The following is a 20,830-nucleotide window of genomic DNA, read 5'->3' as shown; positions in this document are numbered from 1 at the left end:
GACCCTGAGTCCCCAGCCAGAACTCTGCCCCCAGACTCTGCCCTTGGGCTGTGAAAATGGCCAGTGGAAAGCTGCTCAAGCAGCATCTCCCTCGATCCAGAGGGTGTCCTGCCAGGGGATAAGAAATGAAACCTGGTTTTGCCACATGTGAGAACCTCAGTGCAAGGAGCAGACACGAGGTGAAATCCAGCCACAGACACAGCTACAGAGCCTGCACTGCAGCAGCCTCGCTGCCTGGAGCCTCACAGAGCACAAGGCTGGTTCTGCTCTCAGGTGGCCACACAGCACCTCATTCCAGCCCCCTCCTGTCCCTCACAGACAGGCCTTGGTGCTGGGAATGGCTCTGGAAAGGCTGGATGTCAGCCCTGGCTGCGAGCTGCATGGACCCTCTGACACTCCTGGCCGTGCCTCTGGATGCCTCTCTCCAGCACAGGGAGAGGGAGGCATGGATCTTCCAGGAGAGAAGCAAAATAGCCTCAAAATCAGCCTGATTACAGGGTTTCCCAGGTAGGAAGAGAACTGCTGCGAAGAGAGATGGAGGCTGAGCCCTCTTGCCTAACCAGGCTTGGGAGTACCTGCTGTCTCTCAGCCAGGTGGTCCATCTGGTGCCTGCCGCTGCTCCAAGGCAGGGATGTGATTTGCAGGTCCTGGACCGCATCTGGAGCATCCCTGCGTGGTCGGGAGCAGATGGAAGCACTTTGCTGTTTCCTGCAGCTAGAAAGGCAAATAGGCTGGGATGGAGGACAGAAAACCCCTTCATTTTGTCTTAACTCCCAGGAAGGAGAATCACACTGATCCTAAGCTCCTCTCCCTGCACACCTGGAGGCTGAAGTGATGTCCACCAGTCCCAGCTGGTCTGGCTCAGAGCCAGGGAGGGCAGGCCTGCAGCAGAGCAAGGCAGAGTTGGGTGGATAATGCTGAGAAATGCTTCCCTCTTGCATCACACCCAATAATGTCAAGGGAGGATTATAAACCTCCTGCAGGGACTGCTTTGAGGTGGGGGAATGGAGAAGAGATGGTTCATCAGGTTGGGTCAGTTCCTCCCACCCATCCCCAGCACCCCACAGAGCTGCTGACGTGTCGAGACCGCTGGCCAGGCCCTCTGTGCCTCCCTATCCTGGGCCTTCCTGTCCCCCCGGGCTGGGGACTGAAGCTGCCTCCCCTTCTCATGGCCAGGAGCTGCAGTTTGCCTGCCCTGGGACTGCAGCAATCAGCCCCAGACGGGACAAACACTCAATGGGCAGCAGGAGCTGAGCTCCCCACGTGTCCCCAGGTGCCCGTGGAGGCCGGGACGCAGCACGGAAAGGAACACAGTGCTGCAAAGGGCAGCAAATTTCCCTTCCCGTTTCTCCATGTGACAGAGAAGGGACTTTAAACCCAGTGTGGTGGCAGAGGAGAAACTCTCCTTCCTCCCATGAGTGGTGCTTCAGCATTTGAGCAGCTTGGTGAGGGTTTTTCTTCTGCTACAGAGCCGAAAGGTTCCCCTTGAAAACCCTGTGCGTGTGCCGGGATGCGCCTCAATCCAGCCCAGACTAATCCTTCCCTGGGAGAAGCCAAGGAAACTGCACCTGGGAGAACATCCATGGCTTAACAGCAGCCAGGAGGAAACGTGTCATGAGACATCTCGTTCCTTAGTTAAATAAATCTTCACCTGGAATGCTGCTGTGGGTTCGGGAGCCCTCGCTGCAGAGCTCAGAATTCTCCATGCTGGGATGGCTGAGCTCGGGTAATTAACACAAAGAGGTGTCTCCAGTGCAAACTGGGTCCCTGCTCCAGTGGCTGGCAGCACCAGCTCACCCTTCAGCACAGCTGCCCTGATTTAATCTGACGTTATTTGAAAAAGCAAGATCTCCAGGGGCTGTGAGATTGAGTACCTTTCTTTGTCCCTCCCTCATTTGTTTCTGCTTTTTTGCACTGATAAGCCTGGCTGGCCTGTGAAAGGGACTGAGCAAGAGCCATCGGCACCTCGGGCAAGGATGTTGCAAGACTCAAACCCTTTCTCAGCAGCCCTGAGGACTGTGGCCATCCTCCGGGAGCACTGGCCAACTCACCCCTGCAGCTCTCACATGCAGCCTGACTCCTGCTGCTTCCAAAAATGTCTGGCTTGGAGCAAACCGGTCTGGTGGAAGGTGGCCCTGCCCAAGGCAGGGGGTTGGAACGAGATGATCTTTAAGGTGTCTTCCAACCTGAACCATTCTGGATTCTGGGATTAAAACCCCTTTTTCCTGCAGTGCTTGCCTCCATCCCTGTCTGCTGGCAGTGCTGTGTAACTCCCCAGGGCGCTGGAGGTGGGACAGAGCCTCGGGGTGGCCACTTGCTGCCGTCGCCCCAGGCTGTCCCCAGCCTGAGTGGCACTAGCAGAGGGCACGAGATGCCAGTGGCAGCCAGGCCTGGGAAGCAGGTCACACCAACCGGCTCTGCTGGTTCCCTCCGTGATTCAGCCGAGGTGTGAGCGCTGCTCAAAGGAGCCCTGTGGTGCCTCCCTTTAAACTTGGCTTTGTGGCTGGTCCAGCTGCGGCCCAGAGGAGGGGTGATGCAAGGAGAGATATGCCAGGCTCTGCCAGCATCTCCTCAGCCACCAGCTCATCCCAAGCACTGGACGTGCTGCTGGAAGTGCCCCTGCCCCTGGAATCTCCCTGCTGATGGCTCCGTGTGCGCTGGGCTGGGAGCTCCTGCTTGATTAACGCTGCGGGTTCAGGGAGCAAACATCAACCAGGGCCCTCCCTGGCTGTGCCATGGGGCAGACACCCTCCTGCTCGTGGGCTGAGCTGCCTCTCCCCCAGCCTGGCGCCTCACCCACGCTGACACACTATGGAGCTCCTCAATTCACGCCAGGGTAAAACCCGACCGGTCGGTTTAAGTGAGGTTTAATGAGAAAAAAACCAGCCAAAGACACGCTTTTGCTTCCTGAAATAGCCTGATGCTGCTGTTTCAGAGATTTTGGAGGAAGCAGGTGGCGGGGGAAGAAAAAGTAACAACCAAGAGCTCAACCCAAAGGCTGAACAAGAGTCTGGCAACTTTTTTTGCATTTTGGAAGCTACTTTGGGATATTAAAGCAGCTCTAGAAAGTACAAGATGGAGCAGATCCTGCAGTGACACGCTTTGGCTATTCCCAGCACTCCAGAGAGCTGTTGTACCTCCCCAAAATGAACCCTCCCTCCAGCTGCAGCCAAGTTTGACCTCAGCCCTGCAGGTCACCACGGCTCAGTCAATGCTCCTTTCAAGCGCCGTGATGGAAAAGCCCCATGTCAAAGCGGCTCCAGCCACCTCTGCAGCTCTCCCCTGTGGAGCATCTCAAAGCACTTTGCAAAGTGTTCCCAGGCCCCTCTGGGAGATCAGGAGGTAGCCCAGCAATAGCAGCGAGGAATTTGTCTGCAGACAGCATTTGGGAACAGAGGCCCAGATGCGCAGAGGCAGGACCAGGCACAGATGATGCCTCTGCTCTCTGTGGCTGCGTCTCAAGCTGCAGGAACGCCACGGCGGGGATAAACAGACAGATTGTTAAGACTTGTAAGGCATAAATTTAACTGCAAGTGTTCTTAACCTCTGCAGATCAGCTGCCTGGGATCTCTCCTCCCCTTCCCCCACGGCTTTCCAGTAACCCCTGTTGATATCAGTATCGTGAATGGAGCGTGAGTTGATACCTGGTTCCAAATGGATGGGCATGGAAGGCTGCAGGAACCATGAATTAAATCCGTTCTGGACGATTGAACTGCTCGCATTAAAGATAATTTGTAAAGCAGATTTTTATACGAGACTCCTTACAGCTTTTACAGCGGTGGAACTTTTATTTCCTTATCAGAAAAAAAAAAAAGCTAACATTATCTGAAGGGGAACAGAATGAAATGGCATTGATCAGCTGGACATGAAAGGTTTTCCAAAGAGCAGGCAGTGCTCTGATCTTTCTGGAGTGTTGGGTATGAAAGCACATTTTCCAACAAGTCCACAGCTACTAATTCACTTAGAGGATCCTGAGTTTCCTCTCCCTGTTAAGCTTGTCTGTATTCAAAGCTTAAACACAGCTTTATATATGTGTATAGACACGATTTTGGCACGACGCAGTGTGAACTTGAGGAACTGCGTGCCTCAGGAAGGCATCCAGAGCTGGGGTCTGGTAAAGACTCTCTGCTTTGTGCAGCACCGTGCTGGTCCTTCCCTGCAGCTCTGGGTCCATCCACAGCCCACACAAGCACCCAAACAAATGAAATAAAGGAATGAATAAATAATATACAGGATCAGACACTCCTGCAGCTGTGGTGCATCCACCACTAAACTGGTCGGGTCGAGAGTCTCGCCCACGCAGGCTGCAGGGCACCGGTGCTCAGGGCCAGGGTTTGGGAAGGATTATCCTCCTGGAACACTGCGGAGCTGGCTGTACCCCGGCCTTGGCAAGGCACCACGAGATGCACCACTGGCTTACCCTGGCAGAGCTGTCAGTGGGACAGTGCAAGACAAACTGCCACGCTACTGCAGTGGCACAGACGAGCCTGCCTGACTGCTGGCAGCACAGCCCTGAGACCAGCCAAAAATAGGAGATGTGCGGGACGAAAAGTCTTGGCAGGACAAGGTGAGATGCCAGGCTGTGTCAGGATCACTGAGTGTCTCCTTGGTGAAAGCAATTCCCAGGGGAGCATAAAGTCCTTTTGGTTTCCCCAGCACAGTCACCACAGCATTACTGCACCTCCAGTGCCTTTCCCGGGGCTGTGGGGAGGAAGCACGGGGCTGCTGGGTGGAAGGACGAGAAAGAGGGAAGGCCGGCTGAAGAACGGCATGGAAAGTTCTGAGAGTCCTTGCGAGGAGCCGGAGCTCAGCCAGGCACCTGCCTGCAAGCACAGAGGAGCGCAGGGAGCCCGAGGCTGTCCCTTCCGTCACCTCTTTTTGCAATGCACAGCAGATCCCTTTGTCCTGGGAATACCGAGGTACACCCAGCCCTGCTTTCTCATCGCCCTGTTAACCTTTCCCCTCTCACAGCCTCCCCGGTTTCTGGATCACCACCCCCTCCCATTTCATCTCTGCCCTCATCCATTTTAACCAGACCATCCTGTCGCTGTGATCTGTTGATCTCCCATGTCCTGATGTTATCACCTCCCAGCGCCAGGGAACTCTGGGCCCTGGCATTGCTCCGATGGCCCAGAGCTCGCTCACTGCGGTCACATCTCAGAGTCACAGCCCAGCCAGCCTGGCTGCTCCTCTGGGACGCTGCCCCAGCCCCAATATCGGAGGAGTGGAGCAATTCCACGCTGCCTTCACCGCAACTTGTCTCCAGCTGCAGATCCCGGTGCTGCTGCGGGCACAGGCTGCCTCCCAGCCCTGCCCAAGGCTGGATCCACACATGTGCCCGCTGCCAGCCCTCCAGCCCCAGCCACCAGCAGCCGAGCCCCAAAAAGGCAAAAAACATCGGCTCTGGTTGCATCTCTCAGTTCATTCACAAGCTGTAAACGCAGACTGCCGATCCCCTTTCCATGGCTCCGACTCCCGGAAAGCCCTCCAGGATGGCATTAACCCGTTCTGCACTGGAGCAGAACAAATGAGTCCCCGCAGGGCACTCGCCAAAGTGGGTCACTCTCCCGCTTCCCAGCGCTGTGCTGGAGCCCGGGGCAGGACGGAGCCCCGGGAAGGGACACACGGACTGCTCTGCCACCGCCCGGCTGGCTCCACCGAGCTGGGGAGCAGTCGATCCGCATCTTTGCCCATGTCCTCCTTTCCAGGGATGGATCAGAACCCAAGGGATGGATCGGAACCAAAGGGATGAATAAGATGCCATCAGGCAGCCAAGCTCACAGGCAGTGAAGGAAGCTCTGAAACCTGGGAGCGGTCCAGCCCCTCCGCAAAAGAGCCCGTGGGAAGTGTGTGTGGAGGGGAGCGGGGATTTTGGGGATGCTGGAGAGCCTAAACCCTCGATCTCTCCTCCCGAAACATCTGCGCTCCGTGCCCAGCCTCGTGGCTGCTGCCTTTCCGGGGAAGCCTGGCTGCTGCGCCTCGCTAGACGCTGCTCGATCCAAAAAGCAAACAAACGGCCTCAGCTCGCAGGGCTCCGGAGCCCGCTGCCTGCAGCTGCTTCCAAAACAAACGAGCGTGTTGTTCCGAGCCGAGCCGAAGCTGAAACCGGCCCCGAATCTCTCCCACCCTCGCACAGATGCTCCCACACCTGCTCCAGACCCGGGCGCGCACCCCAAAACGCCGATCCCACCCTCCTCCGCCGCTCCGCAGCACTCCCCGCACCCCTTTTCCCCCACGGGCACCCCGCAAACCCCCTCGGGGGTCGGCTCCAGCCCCGCAGCGCCCCGGCGGAGCCCAGCGCCCTCCGGGGACCGGCTCACCTGGTAGGAGCGCGGCTGCCAGGATGCAAACTCCGATAGTCCAGCACGATGCACGGCAACTTGTCTGCAGCCGTGAAGCCATGAGAGTTCCTTAGGAGCGATGGGCAGGGGTCGGTCTGGCAGCGCCGCGGGGCCCCCCACCCTCCCAGCCCCCGGTGATGATCAAGTCTGCTTGAAAAAAAAAATATTCAAAAAAAAAAAAAAAAAAAAAAAAGGTCGTAGGTGCGTGAGGACAAAGAGCCGGCGGGAGGACGGGAGGGATCCGGGGGGAGCTCCGCACATCCGCGGGGCGCGGGGCCCCTCTGGGCGGGCGCGGGGCGCTCCGGCCGCGGGGCAGCGCGGGCGCTTCCTTCCGCAGAGCCCGGGCGAGTGGCGAGGGAAGGGGGGGGGGAAATGCGATTAAAAAAAAAAAAAAAAAAAAAAATTGAAAAAATCAACCAAAAGAAACCCCAGACAAAAAAGACAGAGGGTAGGCAAAACAAATAAAGAGCAGCGAGGCAGAGCCCTCCGCGGGCTGCGGCGGTGCCGTGGCTCCGGCGGCGGGGCTCGGCAGCCCCCGCCCGCTGCCCGCCCTGCGCTGGGGCCCCGGCGGCGCTCAGGCGGTGCCGGTGCGGGGCCGGGCGCGGCGCTCCATGGCCGGGCGGGGGGCGCGGGGCCGGGCCGGCCGCGGGGCGGGGGTGCCCGGGTGCGGTGCCCGGGTGCGGTGCCCGGTGCGGGGCTCGGCGGCCGCGCTCGCACTCACGCACACACTCGCGGGCGGGGCCTGCCCCGTGATGTCAGCGCTCGGCGGAAGGAGGGCGCAGCGTTAACCCTTCGCCCGGCGGCTCGGCGGGGATGCGCGCCGAGGGCGGGACGGGTGGCCGGGCTCGCCGCCCGCCCCTCCGGATGTTGGCAGCTGGCGGCAGCTGGGCTTTGTTCGCGGTGTCCGGCTCGCCGCGCGGCCCAGGGCGCCTCGCTGTGGGTTGGCGGAGGTGCTCCTGCCTCGGCACCCGGGGCTTGTGGACTTGAGGTTGTTCCCGAATTCCTTTCGGACGCCGGAGCGCCCGGGCCGCGGCTCTGGCGCTGCCCGACACTCACCTCCCAAACAGAACATATTTTTTACCCTGTACGATGTGAAATACGTGGAACCTAAACTGACAATCCTAAACGCCTGGGACGTGGATAGCGCAGCGTTTTCCTGGGGCCTGCTGAAAGAAGGAGCTTGTCCTGGCCACCCTCTGTGCGCGCTGATAAGCGAGGGGATTCAGAACCGGCACAAGAGCTGATGTGCTGGAGGAAGGGGCAGCGGCTTCGCTGCGCTTTGTGGCAGCCTTTATTATGTGGACACAGACACAGTCTTTGTGGATCTCTCGCCAAGGAGGTGTTCAGCCTGCTAATGCCGGCTCCTGAGCTGCCCTGGCCTCGGCAAGGATGCTGAACCCCGAACAAAGATGTGAACAACAGTGACAACAACCAACAACAAAGTCATGTTGAATTCAAGCTCCATTAGAACAACACAGGAACAAATCAATGCCTGGCAGGCAGAAAAGGACGGAATCCGTGGGGAAGGATACCACACATAGTGGGAAAGGGAAAGGGGGGGGCAGCAGGCAGCTATAAAAAGATACCCCTAAGGACCCCTATAGCAGTCTCCTCCTCCTTTTAATTCCTTTAGAAGTTAATTCCTGTTCAAGGGAAGGATGGGCAGCTCTGTAACAAAGCGGATTAGCCAGATACAAGGTTTGTTCTGAAATAACAAAAGTTATTGCGTAGTAATGAGGTTTTGTTAATAGATTCGCAGACTGTGAAGCCGCTGGGATTCCTTTGGACATCCTGCCTGTGGAGCTGAGGCTGCTGAACTGATGATTTCTGCCTCCTGCCTCCTCTGTGAAGCTGCAGACCTGATCTTAGGAGTGCAACCCCTGTCTTTGTGGACAGGCAGGCTATGGGGAGTTCCCAGCATCCTTGTTGCTGGTTGGTTTTCCTGCCCGTGGAATGTTTATCTGTCTAATTTCAGTTTTAATCCATAAAATCTCATTATTTCCTTTCCCAACTCCATTAAAGAGATACGTCCGATGAGACACTGCTCCCCTGGGCAGGTGTCTCGGAGTTACCATGGAGTTCCCCACATGAACAAGTTTCAGCTTACGTTATTGCCAGTGTTACATTCCCCCTTCTCCTGTTTCTTGATGTCCCTGAGATCTGTGGGGCAGCCACACCTCAACACTCCTCCTTCAAGCTTCCTGCATTTCAGGTGACATTTCAGCCTGGGGGGAAATTCGCGTTTCCCTTCAAGAACGTGGGGAGATTTGATAGAGCCTCGGGGCCTTGGCCTCCCAAATCACAGACCTCAACCATGTGAGACAAAAATGTAAATCCATTTAGCAGCAGCAGCAGCAGCAGCAGCAGCAGTGGACCATTAGCCCTGGTGCATCAGGCCTGACTTAGTGAGCCAGAATGTATTATTTTCATGATCCTGCACAAAGCAAAACCCATCACATTTGGCACAGTTCTGGCTGTTAACTTCTAAGATTTATTACACGGTGCCATGGGGCCCCTGTTCTGCAGCGTTTTGTGAGTCCAAAATTTCCGTGAAGCCCAAGGGAGCTTGTGCATGAGCAGGAGAGGCAGGAGCAGAATGCTTTGGTTTGGCAGTTTTTTGTTATTTCTAGGGGAGGACGAACATAATATGTAACATATTTAATTGCATCATACTTTTTTTTTTTTTTTTTTTTGGTAAATTTGGGGAGGTCGCTGTGTGCATGTCCTCTGAGGGGCGGCAGGAGCTGCCTTCTGCTTTGCTAGATCGGCTGGTTTAGCCCATTTTTTACTTCCCTGTTCCACCCCTCGCAGCAATGTGTTCCTGAAGCTCATCCCAGCCAGGGATGTGGAGGAGGAGCCCTGACTGTGGTGCCTGCAGTATTGGGGCAGGGGATTTCAAGGTTCCACTCTCCCACGAAAATAATTTGTAATACTGCAATATTTACCCTCTCTTGGGTTTTAGGGCTGGTAAAAGTCTCATTTTAGGTGGCAAATAGCCACCAAAACAGAGATCCAAAGCCCTTCCTGTGCACCCCTGTGAAATCTGGTTTAGGCACAGACACTGGAAGCGGTGCAGGAACTTGGCTGACACTTACATAAGTTGTCACGCCAATATCGTTCCTGAAAATTGCCATTAGAGCATGAAACAACATTTGGCTGGGGAAAAAAAAAAAAGAAAAAAGCAAAACCAACAGGCTTGCAGTGTTTTGTCCGCCCAGCATTTTGGCTGTTCCGCCGGCTCCGGGGTTTTCTGCTGATGCTGCCGTGTGAGGTAACGTCTCCTCAGCAACCTGCTGGAGTGGGACCTCCCCAAACCCTTCCCACTGGAAAACGTGGTCTTTTGGCAGCGGGCAGGAGTTGGGATGGGGTTGCTGAGGGTTCTGCACTGGCACAACTCCTCTGGATGGGATCTTTCCCGGCGAGCTGATGCACATCCTTCCCCAGGGTGGAACAGTTCCTGGAGTCAGGCTTGTCCAAATCTTTCTAAAGCAGCTCCTGTCTGCTGTGGAATCAGCACAAGAACAGGGCTGGGCTGATGGATGGCCCTCAGGGGAGCCAGGAATTCCCCCAGTGTCCTCCCAAGCAGTGGCCTCTTCCCAGTGGCTCCCTGCCACTTGAAAGGCTCAGTGGGAATGGACACCTTTAGGAGTTTTTTACAGTTATGACTACCAGAAAGTCTTGGAAGGAGGGGAGGAGGAGGGGGGAAGGGATTGCTCTTGAAAGCATTCCTCGGTGGGGTTTTTCAGCTGCTTTTGTTTGCTGCAGAGCCCACAGCAGAGAGCTGTCACTCCGAGCATGGAGCGCGTTTGACACTCCCGTCTCCGCTGTGTACCTGGTGTGTATTTGCTGCAGTGCTGATTACATTAACTCCTGTGTTTATAAACATTTGGAATCAGTGCAGAAGGCTGTGCTCAACGGAATTTTAAAGCCGGCATCAGTTTTATTTTTGCTTTTTCATCTGTAAACACACACGATGCGTCTGCGGCGCGGCCAACAATGGGGGATCAGGGGTGCAAAGGGCTTCCTGAGCTGATTCCGTGCTTGGCTTCACTTCTGAGCCCTCCTGGTCCAGCCTCCCACATGAAGCCACACATACACACCACATATGCACTGCGCAGACAGCTCACGCTCCCTCAGACCTCCGTGCACCACCCTATTTTAAAAGGCAATTCAGCACTGAGAGCCGCTCCTGCCCTGCTGCTCTCTGGATAGCGCCAGCAGCTGGAGGAGGAATTTAAGTTTTAAGCTAGAGGAGAAAATTGCCTCCCAGTTAATGGGAGCTGATGCGAGCTGCGAGCAGCAGTGGGGGTTTTCTGAGCCCCGCTGCGGAAGGGTTTGTAAGAGCCTCGCTGCGGTGCTGTCTGAGTGCCTTAACCCTGGCAATCCCCACAGCACCCCCTTGTGAGGCAGGAATTAAACCGTAATCCTCGTTATACATGGAGAAAAGAAGCCCGGGGAGGTTAGGAATCCCAGCCTCGCTGGAAGCAGGATGAGTTTGCTACGGATTTCCAGTGGAAAGCGGCTGGAATGGCAAGGCTGGTGGGCTTGGGAGGACCCAGGGTTTGGAAATGCCCTACAAGGGCTGGAGTGAGCGGCTTTCAATCCAGCCAGCCACATGCTGGGGGAGGAATTTGGGCTGGAATTTGGGGTCTTGTACGGATAAGAGTGATGCAAACAGCAACTATGTCCTGCTCAGAACACTGCCCCGAGGTTTGGCCAGCAGTGCTGGGCACTCCACTGCTTTGTGTGGGCTCTGTGTCAGCCTGTTCCCATCAGCAGAGGATAATTCCTTCATCAAAGCCATGAAATGCCTCAGAGAAGGAGCTGTTGTCTTCCCTGAAGGAGCTGATATGGAAGAAGGGATTAAATGGCCTCTCTTACATGCACACAGAACACTGGGGACGGTGTGTGCGTGTCCACAGAGGGCCAGAGCCAGGCAGGAGATGAGGCACAACATCCACAGGGACCCTGTGGCACAGGGAAAGGGAAAACAGAGGAGAAATAAAGAATGAAATCAGCAGAAACACTTCAAAGGGCATTGCTGATGAGGTCCGGCAAGGGGAATTCTCTCTCAGCTCCGAGATCTGAACCGAGGCATGGGCACAGCTCGTTCAGGGCCAGCAGTTCCTGTATTAGAAAATGGCATTTATTATTGAACAGCACTGTGCCCTGCCATCCCCAGGGCCTTGGCAGTGCCCATGCGTGGCAAGGAAGGCAGGACACAGAGTCCCAAACCAGCTCTCGGAGCAGCCTCCCGACGGAGGGCGTTAGGAGCTGCTGTGCAGCCATCCATGAGGGAGAAGTCGCAGAGAGGATTTCTCCTGCCCTGGAAATTCACTGACACGCTCTGCTTCGGATTTGAATTGGGATCAGGGCTTGCTGCAAGTTTACAAGTGGAAATAAGCCCTTTGCTTTTAGTGGTTGGACAAACAGGCTTCTCTTCCTGCGTAAGCTCTTTGGGGCCTGATCTCTGGGTCACAGGGGAGGTTTGAGGGCCTGTCTCATTTGCAGGCTGTCACGGTGGTGGCACGAGAGGGTGAATTTGTTGCTGTGGCAGCAGAGCTGCTGTGAACTGGGGGCTGTGCTCCTGCAGCCATCCCAAATGTGAGGGGCACGTTGCCATCAGCAGGGTGAAGCCACTGTCACCCTCTGGAGTCCTTGAAGCTGGACCAGATCCATGTCAAAGTGTAATTCTGCAGCAACTCCAATGCCAGAGCCAGGAATTTTTGGTGTAGTCCTGGAATGGCTTGAGCACAATCACTGCTGTGAACACGGAGCAGCCCCAGGCACAGGAATTTGCCATTGTTCCTGCCTCAGCAAAGACTATCTCTTATCTCTCCTGCTTCCAGCCATGTCAATAATTTCTGGCTGTCCCATAAAAACCAGGACCCTCTGCCCCCATCTGCCAGGCCAGGTGGGCAGCATCCGAGCGGGACACAGGAATCAGCACCTCCCAGAGATGCTGATTGATCATCCCCGAGGCTGTCAGCTTTAATGCTTGATAAACAGAGACGTGAATGCTAAAGGCTGAGTTTACCTTGTCTGCATCCCTGCATTTCCTGTGGAGGTTTGCTGTGCACGCTCCTCCACCAGCCCAGGACGGGAAGGGGTTTTACTCCGAACAATGCAGGGTGAACCCAGAGTAATCCCCCTCCCAGCCTGTTTTGTAAATGCCAACTGGGCCTGCCTGATGTCTATTCAGAGGGATTTTGCTGCAGTCTGAGGAGCTAGCAATGGGAATTTGGAGGGGCTCCAAGGGGAATGTTTCTGTCAGCCTGGAGTGGCTGCAGAGGGGCAGCGGGAGGAGGTGACTGCTCTGTCCCAGAGGACAAACTCTCTCCTCATGGGCTGGTTCCCTCCTCCTGGCTCATTGTGGGACAATTGTTCTCCTCCATCCATGAGTTTCTGCCTTCTTGTGCAGATGCTGGAGGGAGGAGGTCACCTAGGAACTCAGGAGACCTTTCCAAAGGCTTTGCCCATCTCCCTGGGAGAGCTGCTGGCGTGGCAGTGAGGATGAGCACTCGTCCTCATGGCAAGACTCCCCATACTTTCAGCCAGCCAAAGAAACAGGCTCTGCTCCTAATTCCTTTTTTGCTGTTTGGGTTGGTTTGTGATGGGAAAAAATACTGGAAAAAAAACAGTGGATCAATGGTACTTTAGAGCCCTCCCTCCTAAGTGTGACTCTGTTTCCATGTGCCACAAGCCCCTGCCACCCCAGGCACCCACGAAGAGCTGTAAAGTGACTTTAATGAGTCATCTCTTGGCGAGTGGGGACAAAAAATGTCACATTAAATTTCTGCTTGCAAATTTTTCAAATGCATGTCTCCGGCTCTCTGATACAAACTGAGCTCACAGTGGAAACTGCAGGGCTATGCTTTCCATGAGGTTTTGGGGGGATTTGGTGACGTTTCTGGGTCCCAAACCCCTTTTTCATGGGGGTCAGCTAAGCCAGCATCTACACAGAGTTTGGTGGTGGTAAAATTCAATGTTTTCTACAGGTTTGTGGCAAAGAGGAAACTTTTAGCAGCAGGAAGAGACCCCTGAGTTCAGCCTGTATTTTTTTGACACCTTTTTTCTCATGGAATTTTCTGCGTTCAAGGCCAGGTTGGGCTCGGTTACATTGTATTTTACCCTGATACGAACAACTGGGACAAGAATTCAGATCTCCCAATGCCTCTGTGACATCTCTTCTAGCTCTCCAGATTTGGGGCTGAGCCTTCACCATCTCCTGCCTCAGTTTACCACCAAACATGGGAAGATTGGCGGCCAAAACCCCTTCAGTCATTTAACCCAGAGCTGGGATAAATGAGTAACTGGTTTCCATCTGGAGCATTATGGGGAAATTGGACCTGTGTGGAGGTGAAGTGTGGGAGATGGATAATGGCAGGGACAAGCTGTTAAGGGCTTTTTGTCCTTCTGTGGGCAGCAAAAGTCTCTTTTCTCTTTCCAGATAACCTGAGAGGAGCAGGGCTGTGGGCTCACTCCATTTGTCAAGTGATTCTTTCAAATGTATTTAAATACTTTTACAGCCTCTGTTAATGAAACTTTGGTGACCCTGGGGCTCCTGAGGGAATCCATCTGCGTCTAAGTGATGGAAAATGAACTCGTTAATGGCCAGGCCCCGCTTAGTCAATATAGGATATCGATCCCTGGTGATGAAGGGCTGGATGGGAAGGGGCTTGGCTAAATGGGCTTTATCCTGGGGATGAGCAGGGATGGGTGGGCAGTGATTGATGAAGGGCTGGGAAAACGCCTCATTTTCCCTGCTCACTGCAGGGATTTAGGAGGACCTGCCAGACTGAGGAACTGGTGCCTGAAGGACATGAGGAAGGAAGGGCTGGTTAGGATGTGATTGCAATCTCTCTGCTGTGCCTGTGCACCGCCTGGCACCGGGGGTCTCCTCTCCCAGTTTTGCCAGAAACTGGATGTCCCAGTTTCCCCTCTGTGAAGGAGAGATGCCTCTCCCAAACCTGGGTCACAGCAACACCCAGCAAATCCGATTTCCTCTTGTCACAGCTGATTCAGCACGGGCACGGAGATTAGATATGGATAAGGCAGGAGACAAAGGCTGGCAGTTCCAGAAAGCCATGGAAAGCTGTGCTCTGGGGGCCTGGATCCCCTGGGGAGTGCTCTGAAGCGCTCTGGAATGTCTCTCATCACCTGACGGGAGTTATTTTGGGGGAAGGGCTTGTCCTGGTCTTGCTTTTGGGCTAACAAACTCCCCATAACTCTTCTTCCTGTTGCCCATCACTGAGGGAAACAGGGGAGAAAATCACACCTGGAAATTTGGGAATCTGCTGCAGGAAATGGGAATTCCCCGTGTGGCTGTGCAAACCCACTGCACTCAGGGAAAGGAATGAGGTGGGGAGGAGGATGACAGGTTAGAAAAGGGAAAAGGGAGCAGAAAAGATATTTTGGTGCGTATTGGGTGCAATCCTCCTATAAACACTGGCAAAATCCGTGTTGGGTCTTTTAAGAGCACTGATCCAGCCTTTCATCTCTCCCACAGGGCAAAACACGGCCCAGGGAGCTGGGAACAGAGCCCCAGACAGAGTAAATTGGTCGTGTTGCACCACTTTCCACGGGATGATGCTGATTTTCATTACAGAGCAGCAGGGCCCAGTGAAATCAGAACAGCAGGGCTGGCTGGGCTTTGCTCAGGGTCCCTCTGCTCTGCCTCGGGGGATCCCCCTCATTTAAAGGGATTGTAGGAAGAAAAGGCAGGTTTGGAAAAGTCAGCAAAGCCTTTCTGGCTCTGAAGCAGCTTTGGAGGTCTGCAAAGGGCTTTGGGAGCTGCAGTGGGCAGAGCTGAGCGTTTTATGGGGATGGGACGGTGCTGTGGCCTCCAGGGATTCCCACATCCCCTGGGCCACATCCTCAGCTGATAAAAGCTGTGAGAACAGAGCTGATTTATGGGCACGGAAGATCAGCTGCAGCAGGCCCACAGGGGAGCATTTGATGAACATTCTGCTCTCTCTCCTCTCTCTCCACTTGCCTTCAGTCACTGAAATCTGCTTCATTAACAAACTCTCCCTAATCACTGCTCCTGAGCAGCCGAGCACTCTGCCCACTGGGGCTCTGCGTGGAGCTCCTTCCCGAGGATTTTTCCAGCCAATATAACACACACTTTAATGACTCTGCTTCTCCTCAGCCAGTTGTTGGAGGACATGGAGCAGCAGCTCTGCACAGTGGCTGAATGTTAGCTGTGAATCTGCTGACATCCTGAGCAACCAGACATCTTCCTTCCCTGGAAAGGGGTGGTCTTTCAGCTAAAAAAAAAAGGAAATTTGAGTCAGGGAGTTGGGAACAACCTGAGGTGATGCTTCAGCTTTTAGGCATGTCACGGAAAAAGTACAAGGGTCTTAAAGGATTTCAATTTTGTGTCTTCAAAAGAAAAACTCGTCCAAAAAATGCAGTTTTTCCCTGATCTGGAAATGATTACTGTGGCTTTGCCGTGAGGGAGGGAAAGATGGGCATGGAAAAGAGCAGGTTCAGGCCTGGAATGATGCTCAGGATCTGTCGATGCTGGGCCTGCACCCCTCTCTCTCCCCACGGGTGACAGAGCCCCTCTCCCAGCCCTGGATCCGACATGCAGAGCATCACAGGAGCTGTTCTACTCCCATCCTGGCGTGGAGCCATCTGTGTGAGACGTCAGCGTCTCCCCCTCACCGCCCCTTCCAGCAGCGCCTTTGCCGTGGGGAGCAGAGCAGCCCAGCCAGCCTCACATCCCGTGGGTGGCTTGTTTTCCACCCTTCCCACCCTCCCGGTGATGAGGAGGCCTATTTTTCTCCCCTTCCATGCATAGAAATAGCTCTCGCTTGTCGTAAATCACCTCGGCTGCAGATGGTGAGTCACTGGTTGATCAAAGGCGAGACCCTTTTCTGGGTCTGGGAGGAAGAGTGGATGCTTCAATAAATCATTAGGAATCAGCAGCAAAGAGCTTCCCTTGGGTCTGAGGAGAAAACCTCGCCACCCCCTCCTTTGTCCCCGTGCCCCTGGCGTAAATCACAGAATTTAGCGTCATGAGTGGGGACACCTGATTTAGGATCGCTGTCACAGCCACTCCTGGGCGCTGGGCAGGACTTTGCTGCCCCAACCATCAAACCTGGACAGCAGCAAGGGGACAGGCACTGTGGCTGAGGGGGATGGACGTGCCAGGAGCAGGGAATGAGGAGGGACAGAGTGTTGGCATGTGCCACTCACCGGCAGACAACGAGGGGAGAAACGCGGAGCCCGGGGGGATCAGCGTCAGCGGGGCACGGGTGTGACAGGAGCTGGCGTGGTGGTGACAGCGGCGGGCAGGCAGGGGAAGGTGAGGTGCCAGCCTGTGACAGAACTGCGTCGGGATCCAGGATAACACCCCGGGCACCTGTGGCAGGATGGGAATGAGACCGGGAGCATCACGGCAGCGGGGAGAGGAGGAATCCCTCATCCTCCATCCCTCATCCCTCATCCCTCATCCTTCATCCCTCATGCCATTCCTCTGCCAGCCTCGTGGTTGCAGTGCCCTGCCCAGGAGAGAGAAGGGGTCACACGGGAGCAGAGGATGGTGCGAGAGCTGCCAGGGAGAAGGGAGAGACCCGGAGTCATCCCTGTACCCTGAACTCTCCTTCCCTCTCCTTCCCTCTCCAGCCAGCCTCTCCGGGAAGGAAGAGAGATCAATGGCTCTTGAGGCAGAGACTCCGCCGAAAGCAGATGAAGGGTTTGCCATCTGTGAACAAGTTGTTCTGATTGAATTAGAGAACATTTAACATTTACAGATAATTAGAAACAGCCACACATTACAAAGGCGGCACGGGGAAGGGGAGCTTTTGAAAGGCGATTGGAAGCTCCTCGACACATCAGCCAGGGGAGCTTTTCAGACACAACTTCTGAGCCTTTCCAAACGCTTTGTGCTCCTCACATCCCCACAACCCCAATCTCTCTCTGTCTCTCCCTTCTGTCCTCTCCATTACTTTTTGACTGCCTTTTGCCTTTTTCTCCCAGCCAGCCCTCAGCCAGCTCCTCTCTGGGAGGTTTTAGCAGGATTTCCTCTTCGGTCCCATGCTGGGCCGTCAGCTGTGAAGCAAAAGGGAAAGAAATTTGCTTTTCTGCTCCATTACTGTCACGATTCCTTTGGTCTGGAGTTGCGCTGTGCAGCCATGGGGAGGGACAGCCCTGAAGGCAGAGGCTCCTGTGCTATCCTGACCTCTGCAGGAGAGACCTGGACCTAAAGCTGGTTAGTGTTATTTTTTTCAAACTCTATTGCAGAGCAAGATAAATACCTTTATAATAGAAAAAATTAAAAAAAAAAGGTTGTAGATTTGAACAAATATTGTAAAATATGTAAAATACTCTCTTTTATGCTCAAAAATACATTCTCCTCTTTTTATCCTTGTGCTTATTTAATGTGTTTTTACATCAACAGTATTAAGAAAAGCACGTTTGCCATCCTTTTCTTTTGAGCACCAAAGAAACTCAAATTCCCCAAAACACAAAAAGAGATGATTTCCATCCCAAATTTCCTCTGAAAAAAGAACTGGCATTTCTCAAGCAGCTCGATCAGTAATTGCCTCGCAGCAGCGCCGGTGATTTCCCTGCATCTGCTGCAGAGAGATACCCAAGGGGTGAAGCTGTAAAGCTGCAGCTGCCCTTTGCCTGGAAGGAGCCTCAGTGATGGGTTTTGGGCAGCAGACCCAAGGCTTGGCCTCTGCTCCCAGAGCCGTGGGCAATTCCAGGAGCAGAGCCACGGGATCCCAATGGGATTGCTGTGCCTTGCAGGAAAGAGAACCCAGCCAGGGAATGAATAGGTTCGTGTTTGCGTGCTGTCCTCTTATGAATGCCCAGAGAAGTTCTGAATGCCCTGGAGGTGCTCAGATCCAGGCTGGACAGAGCTTGGAGCAACCTGGGATAGTGGAAGGTGTCGCTGCCCATGGCAGGGGGTGGAACAAAACCATCTTGAAGCTCACTTCCAACCCAACCCCACCCAACCCGTTCCTTGAGTCGATGAAATGGCAAATCAAGGTTTGTCCCACGGGTCCAAAAGATGTCAGAAATCCTGACGGGGACACTGACAGCGACACGGGCACAGCTCGTAGCCCATGCCTGTCCCCCCGCTGGCCAGGCCGTCCCCAGCAGCCGATGCTCAGGCCCCTGACAGACATCTAGTGGCATTTCCGATAACTACAGGCGCGCGGGGCTGGCACGGGTGCCCGGGAACTGGGGGGCACCGGGGTAACACAGCAGCAAACATCAGCCCCCGGCCTGGGGAGCCCTAAACCCTCATCCTCTGCTCTGGCAGGAGGAAAGGGAGAGATCCGTGCTCCAGCAGCATTGCTTCTTGGAGAGCCGGGCTGGATCGCTGCAGGCGAACCCGGAACACCCCGTCCTGGTGCCACCGATACCGGCGGCTGGTGCCGGGCGCGGGCAGGGGATGGTGGGCACGGGGAGGGGATGGTGGGCAAGGAGAGGGGATGGTGGGCACGGAGAGGGGATGGTGGGCAAGGAGAGGGGATGGTGGGCACGGGGAGGGGATGGTGGGCAAGGAGAGGGGATGGTGGGCACGGGGAGGGGATGGTGGGCAAGGAGAGGGGATGGTGGGCACGGAGAGGGGATGGTGGGCAAGGAGAGGGGATGGTGGGCACGGGAAGGGGATGGTGGGCCTGGGCAGAGGATGGTGGGCGCGGGGAGGGGACGGTGGGCCCGAGGAGGAGATGGTGGGCACGGGAAGGGGATGGTGGGCCTGGGCAGGGGATGGTGGGCCTGGGCAGGGGATGGTGGGGGTGGAGAGGGGACAGTGGGCCTGGGCAGAGGATGGTGAGCACGGGGAGGGGATGGTGGGCCTGGGCAGGGGATGGTGGGCGCGGGCAGGGGATGGTGGGCCTGGGCAGAGGATGGTGGGCCTGGGCAGAGGATGGTGGGCCTGGGCAGAGGATGGTGGGCCTGGGCAGAGGATGGTGGGCAAGGGCAGAGGATGGTGGGCAAGGGCAGAGGATGGTGGGCCTGGGCAGAGGATGGTGGGCAAGGGCAGGGGATGGTGGGCCTGGGCAGAGGATGGTGGGCAAGGGCAGAGGATGGTGGGCCTGGGCAGAGGATGGTGGGCAAGGGCAGGGGATGGTGGGCCTGGGCAGAGGATGGTGGGCCTGGGCAGGGGATGGTGGGCCTGGGCAGAGGATGGTGGGCCTGGGCAGGGGATGGTGGGCGCAGGCAGGGGATGGTGGGCGCCGCATCCCCGCCGCGGGGCCGCTCCGCACGTGCCCGCACCCCGGCTGGGAGCATGAGAAAATGCCTCCAAGGGGGTGTCAGACACAGTTACAGTGAAACACGATATTTATAACAAAGTGTGGGGGAAGGTGTCACATCACATTACGCTGATGCTCCGGCACCCGAGACGCGGGGACGGCGCTGCGGAGCGGGGATGCGGGGAGGGCCAGCAGGCAGCAGGAGGAGTTGGCTCTGCAAACGCTGATTCCTCGCTGGAGCCCGCCCCGAGCAGGGTTTTCCCGGGGCAGGAGAGGAGGGCAGGTCTTCTGGGTGCTGGCATGGCCCGGCGGTGTCACTCGGCGCTGGGAGCCACCATGCCTGGCCCTGCTCTGCTTTCCCATGGGGGAAAATGAACTGCAGGTATCGCCGGTGACCTTAAACTCTGCTCCACTGTGGCTTTTCTGCTTGGGCATATCCCACCTGTGCATCAGCTGCCTTAGGAGCACAGCCTGGCTGATAAACCTCGCTTTACCAGGCTGAGATTAAACGCTGTAATCTTTTGAATAAACGGTTCTTTGGAGAAAGCTGTGTCCCTGCACGCAGCTGGGATTGCACAACTCCCTCCCTGGGGTCAGGGACTCTGAGAGTGCCCAGCTGTTCCCAAAGAAGCCAAGGGCAGGCCTCAGAGCTGCAGTTTCCCTGGATCCTGCGTGGTGGGAGCTCCTGCACACACACACTGCATTTCTGTGCATTCATCTCCTGCTCCTTCCCCTGGCCTGGCAAGGGCACCGTGAGGCGGGGATGCAGCGCAGCCATCCCGGCCTTCTCTCGGGGCTGATTGCCCTGGAACAGCTTTGGGCAGCTGCCGTTCCTCCTCCTCCAACACGGGAGCATCTCCGGAGGGAGCAGCCGCTGCACGGGCAGGCAGAGCTGCTGCTCGTCCCGTGAAGGTCTGGTGGCAGGTGAGGGCTGTCCCCACGGCGAATCGTTCTGTCCCCACGAGTCCAGGCTCAGGGGAATGTGCAGCTGAGCCCTTCCACCCCTCTCTGCTCTGCCCTGTGACTCACTCAAAGCCAGCCACGCTGCCCCACAGCCCCTCATGGGCCAGCTCAGCCTCTGCCCACCCCACACCAGCCCTGCTCTTCCCCCCGTTTCTTCCCTCATGCAGTTCCCTTTTTGGGGCTCAGCTGCCTGCAGGGATCAATGTTCTCTCCCAGGGTGGTTTGAGGTCAGTTTGAGCATCACAGCCCTGTCCAGAAGTGGAGACCTCATCACCGCTGGCGTGTCGGTGCCAGCTTTGATTCTCC

General features: G+C 55.8%; 1 protein-coding gene across 6 annotated transcripts in view; it reads right to left on the bottom strand.

The window, feature by feature from the left end:
* The window catches only part of NECTIN1 (nectin cell adhesion molecule 1), a 91,769-nt gene extending 84,862 nt beyond the window's left edge, over nucleotides 1-6,907 (bottom strand). For 3 of the 6 annotated variants that reach the window (XM_032134013.1, XM_032134017.1, XM_032134018.1), the window contains exon 1: nucleotides 6,321-6,906. In XM_032134013.1, the coding sequence (XP_031989904.1) occupies nucleotides 6,321-6,402 (82 nt within the window). In that variant the 5' untranslated portion in view covers nucleotides 6,403-6,906. Of the gene's footprint in view, nucleotides 1-6,320 lie in introns of all 6 variants that reach the window. The other 3 variants (XM_032134012.1, XM_032134015.1, XM_032134016.1) reach the window with 2 other exon arrangements.
* Between the last annotated feature and the right edge of the window lie 13,923 nt (nucleotides 6,908-20,830).

This window comes from Corvus moneduloides, chromosome 25 (genome assembly GCF_009650955.1).
Source record: "Corvus moneduloides isolate bCorMon1 chromosome 25, bCorMon1.pri, whole genome shotgun sequence".
Lineage (NCBI taxonomy): Eukaryota > Metazoa > Chordata > Aves > Passeriformes > Corvidae > Corvus > Corvus moneduloides.
This window is presented reverse-complemented; position numbering and strand designations above follow the sequence as displayed.